At 72.0% G+C, this 12604-nt stretch overlaps 1 protein-coding gene across 2 annotated transcripts; it reads left to right on the forward strand.

Annotated features, from left to right (window-relative positions):
• The first annotated feature begins 7 nt into the window (after positions 1-7).
• IMPDH1 (inosine monophosphate dehydrogenase 1) lies at positions 8-10263 on the forward strand. Of its 2 annotated transcripts, XM_072917937.1 has the most exons (17): positions 8-77; positions 1376-1471; positions 1883-1931; positions 2197-2298; positions 2706-2780; positions 3138-3344; positions 3895-3982; positions 5243-5442; positions 6349-6439; positions 6920-7015; positions 7645-7788; positions 8002-8146; positions 8218-8361; positions 8790-8873; positions 9351-9367; positions 9588-9708; positions 9742-10263. In XM_072917937.1, the coding sequence occupies exons 1-16, from the start codon at positions 58-60 to the stop codon at positions 9686-9688; spliced, it is 1659 nt and encodes a 552-aa protein (XP_072774038.1). In that variant the 5' UTR covers positions 8-57; the 3' UTR covers positions 9689-9708; positions 9742-10263. The 2 variants fall into 2 exon arrangements, with proteins under 2 accessions (XP_072774038.1, XP_041576550.2); XM_041720616.2 differs by having other exon boundaries at positions 9588-10263.
• The last annotated feature ends 2341 nt before the right edge of the window (positions 10264-12604 follow it).

Raw genomic sequence — 12604 nt, forward strand, 5'->3', positions numbered from 1 at the left:
TGGAGGGGCGTGGCAGGGGGTGTGGCCGCAGGCCCCGCCCCGGCGGCGCTCAGCGCCATGGGCGAGGGGGAGCCCAGGTACGGGGGTTACTGGGGGCACTGGGAGGCACTGGGAGCCGCTGGGGCGCTGCTGGGGCGCGCCGGGGGCACCCCGGGACCGGGACAGCGGCAGCGAGGGCGCAGCGGGAGGGAAGGGCTGTGGCGGGGGCACTGGGAGGGACTGGGGCGTTACTGGGGTGGGAGGGAGCAGCAGCGAGGGGACGCTGGGGGTGTTACCGGGGGGGTACCGGGGGATGCGGGAGGGGCTGCTGGGAGCGCTGGAGGATGGGGAGGGTCCCCGGGCTCGGGAGGGGTTACTGGGAGCGCTGGGGGGAGCCGCTGGTACACGGGAGGGGTTACTGGGAGCGCTGGGGGGAGCCATTGGTATACGGGAGGGGTTACTGGGAGCGCTGGGGGGAGCCGCTGGTGCCCGGGTGGGGTTACTGGGAGCGCTGGGGGGAGCCGCTGGTGCCCGGGTGGGGTTACTGGGAGCGCTGGGGGGAGCCGCTGGTACCCGGGAGGGGTTACTGGGAGCGCTGGGGCAGCCGCTGGTGCCCGGGTGAGGTTACTGGGAGCGCTGGGAGGCGCTGGGGGCACTGGGAGGCGCTGGGCAGGCTGGGAGGGGGGGGGGCTGCGGCGGCCAGTCCCGGCCCTGGCCCCGCCCCGCGGGAGCGGCCCCGCCCACGGCCACACCCATGGACACACCCACGGCCACGCCCATGACCACGCCCTGCGCCGGGGCCGCTGCGGGAGCGCAACGTGCGGGACCCGCCCGGGAACGGGACAGCCCCACCGGGACCCCCCCGGGAACGGAACCCCCCCCCCGGGAACGGGACAGCCCCACCGGGACACCCCCGGGACCCCCACGGGAACGGGACAGCCCCACCGGGACCCCCACGGGAAACTCCCGGAACCCAACAGGAACCTCCCGGGGACCCCCACGGGACTCCCCTCTCGAGTGACCCCTCTGTGCCCCTTCAGGAACTCCCCCGTGAACCCCCCCGATCCCCCCGAGACCAGCCCCCTCGGGACCGGGACCCCCCAGCCTGGCTCGGCCAGCCCCGGCGTGGGTGGGGGTCCCAGTCCTGTGGGGGGGACTCTAGGAAGGGATCCCGGTGTGGTTCGGGGGTCCCGGCCCGGGGCGGGGACGGTCTTGGTGCGGTGGGGTGCCAGTCATGGTGGGGTGTCCCTGTCCCAGTGCGGGTGGGGGTCCCAGGGGGCCCGGGGCTGTTCCGGGGGGTCCCGGTGCCGGGGCGGGGGTCGCGCCGTGCCCGGTGGTGTGTCCCGGTGCCGGGGCGGGGGTCGCGGGTGCCCACCCGGTGCCCGCCTCCCCCCAGCATGGCGCAGCAGCTGATCAGCGGCGCCGGTTACGTGCCCGAGGACGGGCTCACGGCCCAGCAGCTCTTCGCCTGCGCCGATGGCCTCACCTACAAGTGCGGGTGACCCCCACCCCAAAACCCTCCGACCCCCCTCGGCACCTCCTGACCCTCACGGGCGCCTCCAGCCCCCCGGCACAGCCCTTGGGGTGCCCCCCTGGGGCTGCCTGAGTCCCCAGGGCCCTCCTGAGCCCCCCGGGGCAGCTCCAGCCCCCCCCCGTGCCAGCCCCAGGGATCCCCCCAAAGATCCCCCGGGTTCCCCCGGAACCAGCTGACACCCCTGCACCCACAGCCCCCCAGAAACCCCCTGACCCCCTAGGAACCCCTCCAGACCCCCTAGAAACCCCCGGACCCCCCAACTCACACATCTCCCTGCCCCCGGTGCCTCCCCAGCCCTCGGGTGCCCCCGCGGTGGGTCTGGGTGAGTCTGGGGGGCCTGGGGGGTCCCAGCCCTGTGTCCCCCCACAGTGACTTCCTCATCCTCCCCGGCTACATCGACTTCACGGCTGATGAGGTGGTGAGTGACCCCAGCACCCCCTGGGACCCCCTGTGCTCTCCCCACGGGGCGGCTCCCGTGGCTCAGGACCCCCCCAGTGACACCCCTGGGCCCCCATCCCCCTCCTGGGGGGCTCTGGGGTTGGGGATGCCCATGGGACCCCGCAGGCTTTGGGGTGTGGGGGCTCACGGAACCCTCGAGGGGTGGTTGGGGGGTGCAGGTGCTTCTGGGGGTGTCAGGTGGAGTGGGGGGCCCCGTTCCTCAGAGGGGCGCTCCCCTCCCCCAGGACCTGACGTCGGCGCTGACCCGAACCATCACCCTGAAAACGCCACTGGTGTCGTCCCCCATGGACACGGTCACCGAGGGGGACATGGCCATCGCCATGGCTGTGAGTGAGCGGGGGGACAGGGGGGACACTGGAGGACACTGGGAGACACGGTCACCAAGGGGACACGGCTGTCACCGCGGGTGGAGGTGCATCTACATGTGTGGAGGCATCTCGCGGGGGGTCTGGGCTGGGGGGCTCTGTCAGACTGGGGGGGCACCCGTGGGTGCTTGGGGGGCACCCGGGGAGCTGGGCAGGGGGGCACAGTGCCCGAGGGGTGAGAGGGCAACAAGGGGACGCGGCTGCAGGGGGGGACGGGGCTGCAGGGGGGGACGGGGCTGCAGGGGCTGCCCACCCAGCTGGAGCCCAGGAACCCACAGCCCCCCTGCCCCCTTTTGCCCCCCACCCCCTTTTGCCCCCCTGCCCCCTTTTGCCCCCCCTTTTGCCCCTTTTGCCCCTTTTGCCCCCAGCTGAACGGCGGCATCGGCATCATCCACCACAACTGCACGCCCGAGTTCCAGGCCAGCGAGGTGCGCAAGGTCAAGGTGAGTGGGGGACCGTGGGCTGGCACCCCGGTGTCCCCTGGGCTGGCACCCCCGTGTCCCCTGCACTGGCACCCCCGTGTCCCCTGCGCTGGGCCGGCCATCGGCACCCCGTGGTGGCAGCCCCTCGGTGTTCCCTGGCCTTGTGCCCCTCCCGTGTCCCTGAGTGCCTCCATGCCCCCAGTGACACTGTCCCGTGTCCCCGAGCCCCGGTGACACTGTGCCCCCATGTCCCCGAGCCCCCGGTGACACTGTGCCCCCGTGTCCCCATGTCCCAGTGACACTGCCCCGTGTCCCCGTGCCCCCCAGTGACGCTGCCCCGTGTCCCCGAGCCCTGGTGACACTGTCCCGTGTCCCCAGCGGTTCGAGCAGGGTTTCATCACGGAGCCGCTGGTGATGAGCCCGGTGCACACCGTGGGGGACGTGTGGGACGCCAAGGCCCGTCTCGGCTTCTCGGGGGTCCCCGTCACCCACTCGGGGCGCCTGGGGGGGCGGCTCGAGGGCATCGTCACCTCCCGCGACATCGACTTCCTGCGGGAGGGGGACAGGGCCACCCCCCTGGCCGAGGTGGGCGTGGGGCTGTGGGGTGGGATGGGGTGGGGTGGGATGGGATCCATGGGATGGGATGGGATGGGATGGGATGGGATGGGATGGGATGGGATGGGATGGGATGGGATGGGATGGGATGGGATGGGATGGGATGGGATGGGATGGGATGGGATGGGATGGGATGGGATGGATGTGGGGCAGGGTGGGATGGGATGGATGTGGGGTGGGATGGGATGGATGTGGGGTGGGGATGGACAGAGGACAGGCAGGGGCGGGGGCTGCCCACGGTGGCCTGGGGGGCCCCCTTGGTGCTGGTGACAGTGACACACAGTGCAGGTGACAGTGCAGGTGACAGTGACAGTAGCCGTGCCTGTGTGGTGACAGTGCCAGTGCACGTGGCAGTGACAGACAGCGATGGTGACAGTGCTGGTGGCAGTGGAGGTGACAGTGCCAGCGCTGGTGACAGTCCCAGTGCCAGCACTGGTGACAGTGACGGTGGCAGTGCCAGACAGTGCCAGGGCCAGCAGCTGTGCTGATGCCAGTGACACGTGGGTCCCTGTGTCCCCAGGTGATGACCAAGCGCAGGGACCTGGTGGTGGCCCCGGCCGGTGTCACCCTCAAAGAGGCCAACGAGATCCTGCAGCGCAGCAAGAAAGGTGCAGGGGACACCTGTCACCCCCCCGAGTCCCCTGTCACCCCCCCGAGTCCCCTGTCACCCCCTGAGTCCCCTGTCAACCCCCGAGTCCCCTGTCACCCCCCGAGTCCCCTGTCAGCCCTGGAGGCACCTCCCCGTCACCCCACAGGTGTCACCCCCAGGGGTCACCTCCACTCAGGGCCACCTCCGTGCCATCCTGGGTGGCCCATGGGAGATGTCCCCTGTCCCTGTTCCCCTCCCCTCACGTTGTCCCCCCGCTGTGTCCCCAGGGCTGCTGACGGTGACCAGCACTGGTGAGCTGGTGGCTGTCACTGCCCCATCCTTCAGGTCTCTGCCATGTCCCTGGGGTCAGCCCTGTGTCGCTGTCCCTGGTGTCACCCCCATGTCCCTGTTCCTGTGTCTGGTGTCACCCCCATGTCCCTGGGGTCAGCTCTGTGTCCCTGTCCCTGGTGTCACCCCCATGTCCCTGGGGTCAGCTCTGTGTCCCTGTCCCTGGTGTCACCTCCATGTCCCTGGTGTTACCCCCACGTCCCTGGTGTCACTCCCATGTCCCTGTCCCTGGTGTCACCCCCATGTTCCTGGTGTCACCTCCACATCCCTGTTCCTGTGTCTGGTGCCACCTCCATGTCCCTGGTGTCACCTCCACGTCCCTGTTCCTGTCCCTGGTGCCACCTCCATGTCCCTGGGGTCACCTCCACGTCCCTGTTCCTGTCCCTGGTGCCACCTCCATGTCCCTGGGGTCACCCCCACGTCCCTGTTCCTGTGTCTGGTGCCACCTCCATGTCCCTGTTCGTGTGTCTGGTGTCACCTCCATGTCCCTGGTGTCACTCCCATGTCCCTGTTCCTGTCCCTGGTGCCACCTCCATGTCCCTGGTGTCACCTCCATGTCCCTGTTGCTGTCCCTGGTGCCACCTCCCTGTCCCTGGTGTCACCCCCATGTCCCCATGTCCCTGGTGTCACCCCCATGTCCCTGGTGCCACCCCCACATCCCTATTCCTGTGTCTGGTGCTACCTCCCTGTCCCTGTTTGTGTGTCTGGTGTCACTCCCATGTCCCTGTCCCTGTCCCTGGTGCCACCTCCATGTCCCTGTCCCTGGTGCCACCTCCCTGTCCCGGTGCCACCCGCCTGTCCCCGTGTCCCTGCAGCCCCGGTGCCCCCACCCCGGGGTGTCCGGGGGAGCCGCGGGCAGTGCGGGCCGGCGGGCAGGGGTGACGCGCTGTCCCCGCGCTGTCCCCGCGCTGTCCCCGCGCTGTCCCCGCAGGGAAGCTGCCCATCGTTAACAGCCGGGACGAGCTGGTGGCGCTGATGGCGCGCACGGACCTGAAGAAGAACCGGGAGCACCCGGCGGCCTCCAAGGACGGGCGGAAGCAGCTGCGGGTCGGGGCCGCCATCGGCACCCGCGAGGACGACAAATACCGGCTGGACCTGCTGGTGCAGGCGGGCACGGACCTCGTGGTGCTGGTGCGGGCACCCCCAAACCCGGGCACCCCCACACCGGGCACCCCAAACCGGGGCACCCCCAAACCCGGGGCATCCCAAAACCCGGGGCCACCCCAAACCGGGGCACCCCCAAACCGGGGCACCCCAAAACCCGGGGCCACCCCAACCCGGGGCACCCCCAAACTGGGGCACCCCAAACCCGGGGCACCCCAAACCGGGGCACCCCCAAACCCGGGGGCACCCCCAAACCGGGGTACCCCAAAACCCGGGGGCTCCGAGCAGCGGGGAGGAGCGGGAGGAAGGGGACGGGGCTCGACCCGCCGGGCAGGCGGGTGCAGCTCGTGGTGCCGGGGGGTGGGGAGGGGTCCCCGAAAATTGGGGGGGTGAGGGCACCCCGAAAAAATGAGACCCCAGAATGGGGGGGATGAAAAAGGGGAGACACGGAAATGGGGGAAGGGGAGCATCCCAAAAACGGGGAGGATGAGGATGGAGGAATGGGGTGGGGGTGGAGCTGCTGGTGCGGGGGGGATGAGCTCAGGGTGCTGCTCTGAGGGACCCCGGAAATGGGGAACCCCAGAAACGGGGATCCCCAGAAACGGGAGATCCCAAAAACCGGGCACGGATAGAAGGGAAGGGAAAAAGAAGGGGATGGAGGGATGGGGATGGAGCCGCTGGTGCAGGGGGGTACCCTAAAAATAGCAGGGCGGCGGTACCCCAAAAGCCGTGGGACCCCAAAATTGAGGGGATGGGATCTGGGGACGGGGATTGAGCTGCTTGTGCTGGGTGGGGGGTGCCCCAAAAAAGGCGGGCCCTGGGGGGTACCCCCTGCTCACTGAACCCCAACCTGCTGCTCCCCCCCCCGCGGCACCCGAACCTCCTGCCCCGCACCCCAAAACCCGCCGCACCCCACCCCAAACGCGGCCCCAGGACTCGTCGCAGGGGAACTCCCGGTACCAGCTCAGCATGATCCGCTACATCAAGGCCAAGTACCCCGAGCTGCAGGTGGTGGGGGGCAACGGTGAGACCCCAAACGGGGGCACTGAGGGGTGGGGGAACGGGGCGACCCCAAAATGATGAGTGGGGAAACGGGGCGACCCCAAAAGAGAGGTGAGGGAAATGGGGTTGGGTTTGGGGTGTCCCCTGCAGTGCTGAGGTGGGATTTGGGTGCCGTTTTGGGGGCTGTTTTTGGGGTGTCCCTGTCATAGTGAGGCAGGATTTGGGGAGAGTGGGGCTGGATTTGGGGTGCTACTTTTGGGCTGCTGTTTTGGGGCACCATGTTTGGGGTGCACCCCGCAGAACAGAGATGGGATTCAGGGTGCCGTGGGCACTGTTGGGGTGCCCTTTTGGGGCACCATTTCTGGGGTGCCCTGGCACTGTTGGGGTGCCGTTTTGGGGCACCATTTCTGGGGTGCCCTGGCACTGTTGGGGTGCCGTTTTGGGGCACCATTTCGGGGTGCCCTGGGGACTATCGGGGTGCCATTTCGGGGTGTGCCCGCAGTGGTGACGGCGGCCCAGGCCAAGAACCTGATCGACGCCGGGGTGGACGCGCTGCGGGTGGGGATGGGCAGCGGCTCCATCTGCATCACCCAGGAAGGTGGGTGGCACCGGGACCCCTGACCCCACCCTGGCACCCCTGGACACGCCTGCAGTGTCCCCACTGTGCCCTTCGCTGTGGGCCTGTACCGGCTGTCCCCGTGTCCCCATGGCAGTGTCCCCGATCCCCTGTCCCTGTCCCCGTGATGGTGTCCCTGTCCCCATGGCAGTGCTGCTGTGTGACCAGGCTCAGGCTGTGGCCATGTCCCTGCCATGTCCCTGTCCCCATGGCAGTGTGGCCATGCCCAAGCCACGGCCGTGTCCCTGACAGTGTCCCTGTCTCTGTCCCCATGGTAGGGTGGCTGTGCCCAGGCCATTGCCATGTCCCTGACGTGTCTCTGTCCCTGTCCCCATGGCAGTGCTGGCGTGTGGCCGTGCCCAGGCCATTGCCATGTCCCTGACAGTGTCCCTGTCCCTGTCCCCATGGCAGTGCTGCTGTGCCCAGGCCATGGCCGTGTCCCTGAAGTGTCCCTGTCCCTGTCCCCTGGCAGTGCTGGCGTGTGGCCGTGCCCAGGCCATTGCCATGTCCCTCACAGTGTCCCTGTCCCTGTCCCCTGGCAGTGCTGGCGTGTGGCCGTGCCCAGGCCACAGCCATGTCCCTGACGTGTCTCTGTCCCTGTCCCCTGGCAGTGCTGGCGTGTGGCCGTGCCCAGGCCACGGCCGTGTACCGCGTGGCCGAGTACGCGCGGCGCTTCGGTGTCCCGGTCATCGCCGACGGCGGCATCCGCAGCCCCGGGCACGCCGTGAAGGCGCTGGCACTGGGAGCCTCCACCGGTGAGGGCAGGGCGCGGGGCACGGGGGTGTGGGGGGCACCCAGCACAGGGGGGGCGCCCCGAGGGGTCCCATGGCCAGAGCCCACCCCGGGGATCCCGCAGCCCCCCGCCCATCCCGGAGCTGGCCCCGCAGCCCCCAGCCCATCCCGGCAGGTTCAGCGCCCCCCGCCCCGCCGGGGGTCCCTGACGGGCTGTCCTGTCCCCCCCTCCCCAGTGATGATGGGGTCGCTGCTGGCGGCCACCACGGAGGCTCCGGGCGAGTTCTTCTTCTCGGAGGGCGTGCGGCTGAAGCAGTACCGGGGCATGGGCTCGCTGGACGCCATGGAGCAGGGCCCGGGCAGCCAAAAGCGCTACTTCAGGTACCCCGAGGGGCCGGGGGCGCGGTGCTGCCCCCCGGCCGCGCCCCCAGCCCCTCCGTGTGTGCCCGCAGCGAGGGGGACGCGGTGAAGGTGGCGCAGGGCGTGTCGGGCTCGGTGCAGGACAAGGGCTCCATCCACAAGTTCGTGCCGTACCTGCTGGCCGGGCTGCAGCACGGCTGCCAGGACCTGGGAGCCCGCAGCCTCTCGGCGCTGCGGTCAGTGCGGCGGGGCCGGGGGGCTGGGGGGGCGGGGAGGGGCTGGGGGGTAAGGGAGGGGCTGGGGGGGTCCGGGAGGGGCTGGGGGGGCAGGGGGGCTGGGGGGGGTCGGGGAGGGGCTGGGGGGCCGGGAGGGGCTGGGGGGTCCTGGCAGGGCTGGGGGGCCGGGAGGGGCTGGGGGCCCCGGGAGGGGCTGGGGGGGTCCTACAGGGCTGGGGGGGTCAGGGAGGGGCTGGGGGGGTCGGGGAGGGGCTGGGGGGGTCAGGGAAGGGCTGGGGGGGCCGTACAGGACTGGGGGGTTCGGCAGGGCTGGGGGGGTCCTACAGGCCTGGGGGGTCCGGGCAGGGCTGGGGGGTCCTGCAGGCCTGGGGGGTCCGGGCAGGGCTGGGGGGGCCCGGCCGCCCCCACCGACCCCCCGAGCCCCCCAGGTCCATGATGTTCGCGGGGGAGCTGAAGTTCGAGCGCAGGACGGTGGCGGCGCAGGTCGAGGGGGGGGTGCACGGGCTGCACTCGTGAGTGGGGACGGGGCTTGGGGGGCTGGGGGGGCTGGGGGAGGTTTTGGGGGATACAGGGGTTTGGGAAAGCTGGGGGATTTGGGGGAGATTTGGGGTCACTGAGAGTGATTGGGGGGGCTGAGGGGGTTTGGAGGAGCTCTGGGGGGCTGAGGGGGTTTGGAGGAGGTTTGGGGGGCTGAGGGGGTTCGGAGGAGGTCTGGGGGGGCTGAGGGGGTTTGGGACCCGTGAAGGGTGCCGGAGCTGGGGGGATCTTGGGGGCGGGGGAGGTTTTGGGGGGCTGAGGAAGGCACCAGTTCAGATCCCATCGCAGGGCCCCAGTTGCCCCAGTCCAGGCTCAGGGGCACCCCCGCTTTGCCCAGTGTCGGGGATGGGTTAGGGTTAGGGTTAGGTCAGGGTTAGGGTCAGGGGATGGGGGTCAGGGTCTGGGGGGTTCCTGCGGCCCCCCTAACCCCCCTCACCTTGCCCTCCCCGCAGCTTTACGGTTCTGCCCCGTAAGTACCTGCTCCCCCCGGGACTGGGGGTGCTCGGGGGTCCCCTTTACCCCTCCTCTGTCCCCCCCCGATGGATGGGGGGCTGGGGGAGGGGGGACCCCCAGTCTCCCAGCCAGGATCTGGGGTTTGGGGGTTCCCTTCCCCCAAAGGGACCCCAACCCCCCCATAAGGGTTTGGGGGTTCCCTTCCCCCCCCTTTGACCCCCGCCTCGTCCCCGCAGTGCCGAGAGGGGGCTGCCCTGAGGAGGGGTCCCCCAAGGGCGGCGCCCCCCGCCCGGAGCCTGCGGGGACCCCTCCGGCCCCCCGACACCGGCGCTGCTGATGCTGCACGGGCACCCCGCCATGGGGGCACCCCGCCATTGGGGGCACCCCACAATGGGGGCACCCCCAAACCCCCGAGCACAGGGGCTGCGGGCACCTCGGAAACCCTCCCGGAACTGGGGTTGCGGGGAGCCCCCAAACCCCCCCGGGGCACCACAGGCGAGGGGGATCCCCAGAGCCCCCAGAAATGGGGGTGCAGGGACCCCCCTAAAGTCCCCGGGGCACCACGAGGCTGCGGGGACCTCCCCGGCCTCTCCAGAGAGGGGGACACAGGGACCCCACAACCCCCCAGTGGCGCGGGGACCCCCTGAACCCCGCGGGGACCCCAGACCCTCCCTGGCCCTGGGGAGCTTGCAGGGCCGTGTCCCCCTGTCCCCCGAGTGGGGATGGGGGGACCCCCGCAGCCTCCAGGGGACCCCCAGAACTGCAGGGACCTCCCCAGCGTCCCGGGGGACCCCACAGCATCCCGGGGGACCCCACAGCGTCCCGGGGGACCCCACGGGCCTGTGGCCTCCCGGTCTGGGGGAACCCCGGACTCGCTGAGTCCAGGGGTGAATAAAGGCTTGGAGCATCGGAGCCTGGCGTGTCCCTGGCCCCGGGCTGGCCCCGGGCTGTCCCCGCTCCTGTCCCCGGGCTGTCCCCGGCCCTGTCCCCTCTCCTGTCCCCGCTCCTGTCCCCACTCCTGTCCTCACTCCTGTCCATGGTCCTGTCCCCGCTCCTGTCCCCTCTCCTGTCCCCGCTCCTGTCCCCGGGCTGTCCCCGGCCCTGTCCATGGTCCTGTCCCCTGTCCCCGCCTTTGTCCCCCCCACCCTGTCCCCGTCCTTGGCCCTGTCCACGGTGCTGTCCCCGGCCTGGCCCAGGCATGTCCCTGTCCCTGCCGGTGGCACCGGGACCGGGGCGCACACGTGGCACCAGGAGGGCACACGCCGTGACACGCGTGGCACACACGGCACGGGTGGCACACATGGCACGGGTGGCACACATGGCACGGGTGGCACACATGGCACGGGTGGCACACACGGCACGGGTGACAAAGGCTGGGACACACCTGGGACCCCCCACAGGTGGCAGCACCCAAATACGGGACCCCAAATGTGGCACCGTCCCAGAAGTGAGACCACCCCCCCAAACTGTGGGACACCCCCCAAAATCCGGGACAAGGCCCCAAATGCAGGATATTCCCCCCGACAAATGGGGGACCCCTCCCCTATGGGGGGCACCCCAAACGTGGGAGGACCTCCCAAAAGCGAGACCCCTTCAGATGTGGGACAGCCCCCCAAGTGCGGGACCCCCAAGTGCGGGACCCCCAAGTGCGGGACCACTTCTACCTGTGGGACCCCCCCGCTTTGTGAACCCACACCTGAGCGCCCCCCCCCCCCATCCAGGAGGGGACCCCTCAATCCTGGGAGCCCCCCGGGTGTGGGGCACCCCCAAACCCGCCGGGTCCCGGTGCCGGGGGGGCGGGGGGAGCCGGGGGGCGCGGGGGGTGGGAGGAGGAGGAGGAGGAGGAGGAGGAGGAGGAGGAGGAGTGGGGGGGGGGCTCGGCCCGCCCCTCCCGCCGCTGCCGCCGCCGGGGCCGGGCCGGGGCTGGAGCCGCCGCCGCCGAGGCCGGTGGGTGCGGGGGGCGGGGGTGGGTTTGGGGGTGCCCGGGGTGGGGGCAGCCCCCGCCCGGGCGGGCTCGGGGCGATGCCGAGCCGGGGCTGGGGGCGCGGGGAGCTCGGGGGTGCGGGTTTGGGGTGCGGGTTTGGGGGTACGGGGGGGGCGCGGATGGCGAGGTGGCGGCTGCGGGGGGAGGGGGCGAGCGGGGTTTGGGGGTGTGGGGTCCCCGCGTTTGGAGGCGAGGGGGGGCCGGGTGCGGGGCCCGGGGGGGGCGGGGTCGCGGCCGCGGGGCGGGGGTGGCGAGCCGGGGTTCGGGGGGTTCGGGGGGTCCGGGGGGGCCCCCCCAAACCCTGCCGAGCTCCGCGCCCCCCCCGCGCCGCCCCCGCGTGCGCTGTCCCCACGCACACGCGCTCGCTCGCGCCGTCACGCGCGCGCACACGTGCGCTCCCGCACCCACGCGCGGGAAAAGGGGAAAAGGGGGGGGGGCTACGGGGGGGGGCTCGGGGGGTCCGGGGGTGCGGGGTTTGGGGTGTGGGGTCGGGGGCGCGGGGGCGGCACGGGGAGCGCGGGGTGTGGGGGGCACAGGTGGGGTGTGCGTGGGACTGTGGGGGCGCTGCGGGGGGCGCAGGGGGTGCGCCCCGGGCCGTGCCCGTGTACCCCCAAACCCCTCCCGCAACGTCCCTGTCACACGCGTGGGCACAGCGGGAGGGGGCGGGGGGGGCAGGTGCGACCTGCGGGGCACGCGCGGTTGTGACCCACGGGTGACACCGGCGCGGAGTGGGGGAGCCCCCGTGGTCGCGGGGGGGGCTCTTGGGGCCGGCGAGAGCGGGGGTGGTGGTTCCGGGGGGTGGCGGCTGCGGGGGTGGCGGTTCCGGGGGTGTCCCGCGTGGGGGTGTCCCGTGCGGGGGTGGCAGGGTCGGGGGTGTCCCGTGGGGGGTGTCCCGTGTGGGGGTGGCCGTTCCGGGGGGCTCGGACACGTTCCGGGGGTGCCGGGCTGTCCTGTGCGGGGGCCGCGGGTCCCCGCGTGTCCCGCGTGTCACTTCGCATCCGTCGTCCCCGCGCCGCCGCCGCCCTGACGGGCGCGGTGCCGCCCCGCGGCGACAGCCCTGTCACCCCGATTAGCGACCTGGCGCGGGCGGGGGGGCTCCGGGGGAGGGGACACCTCCGCACGGCCCCGCGGCGGGGGCGGCCCCGCGTGCCCCCCGTCCCCGCGTGCCACCGCGGCGCCCGCGCTGCTCCCGCCCCTGCCGGGGGGGCTCCTGTGTCCCCACAGGTGCCCCTGTCCCAGATTCGGGGTGCCCCTGTCCCCCCCCCCCGC

This window comes from Taeniopygia guttata, chromosome 1A, assembly GCF_048771995.1.
Source record: "Taeniopygia guttata chromosome 1A, bTaeGut7.mat, whole genome shotgun sequence".
Lineage (NCBI taxonomy): Eukaryota > Metazoa > Chordata > Aves > Passeriformes > Estrildidae > Taeniopygia > Taeniopygia guttata.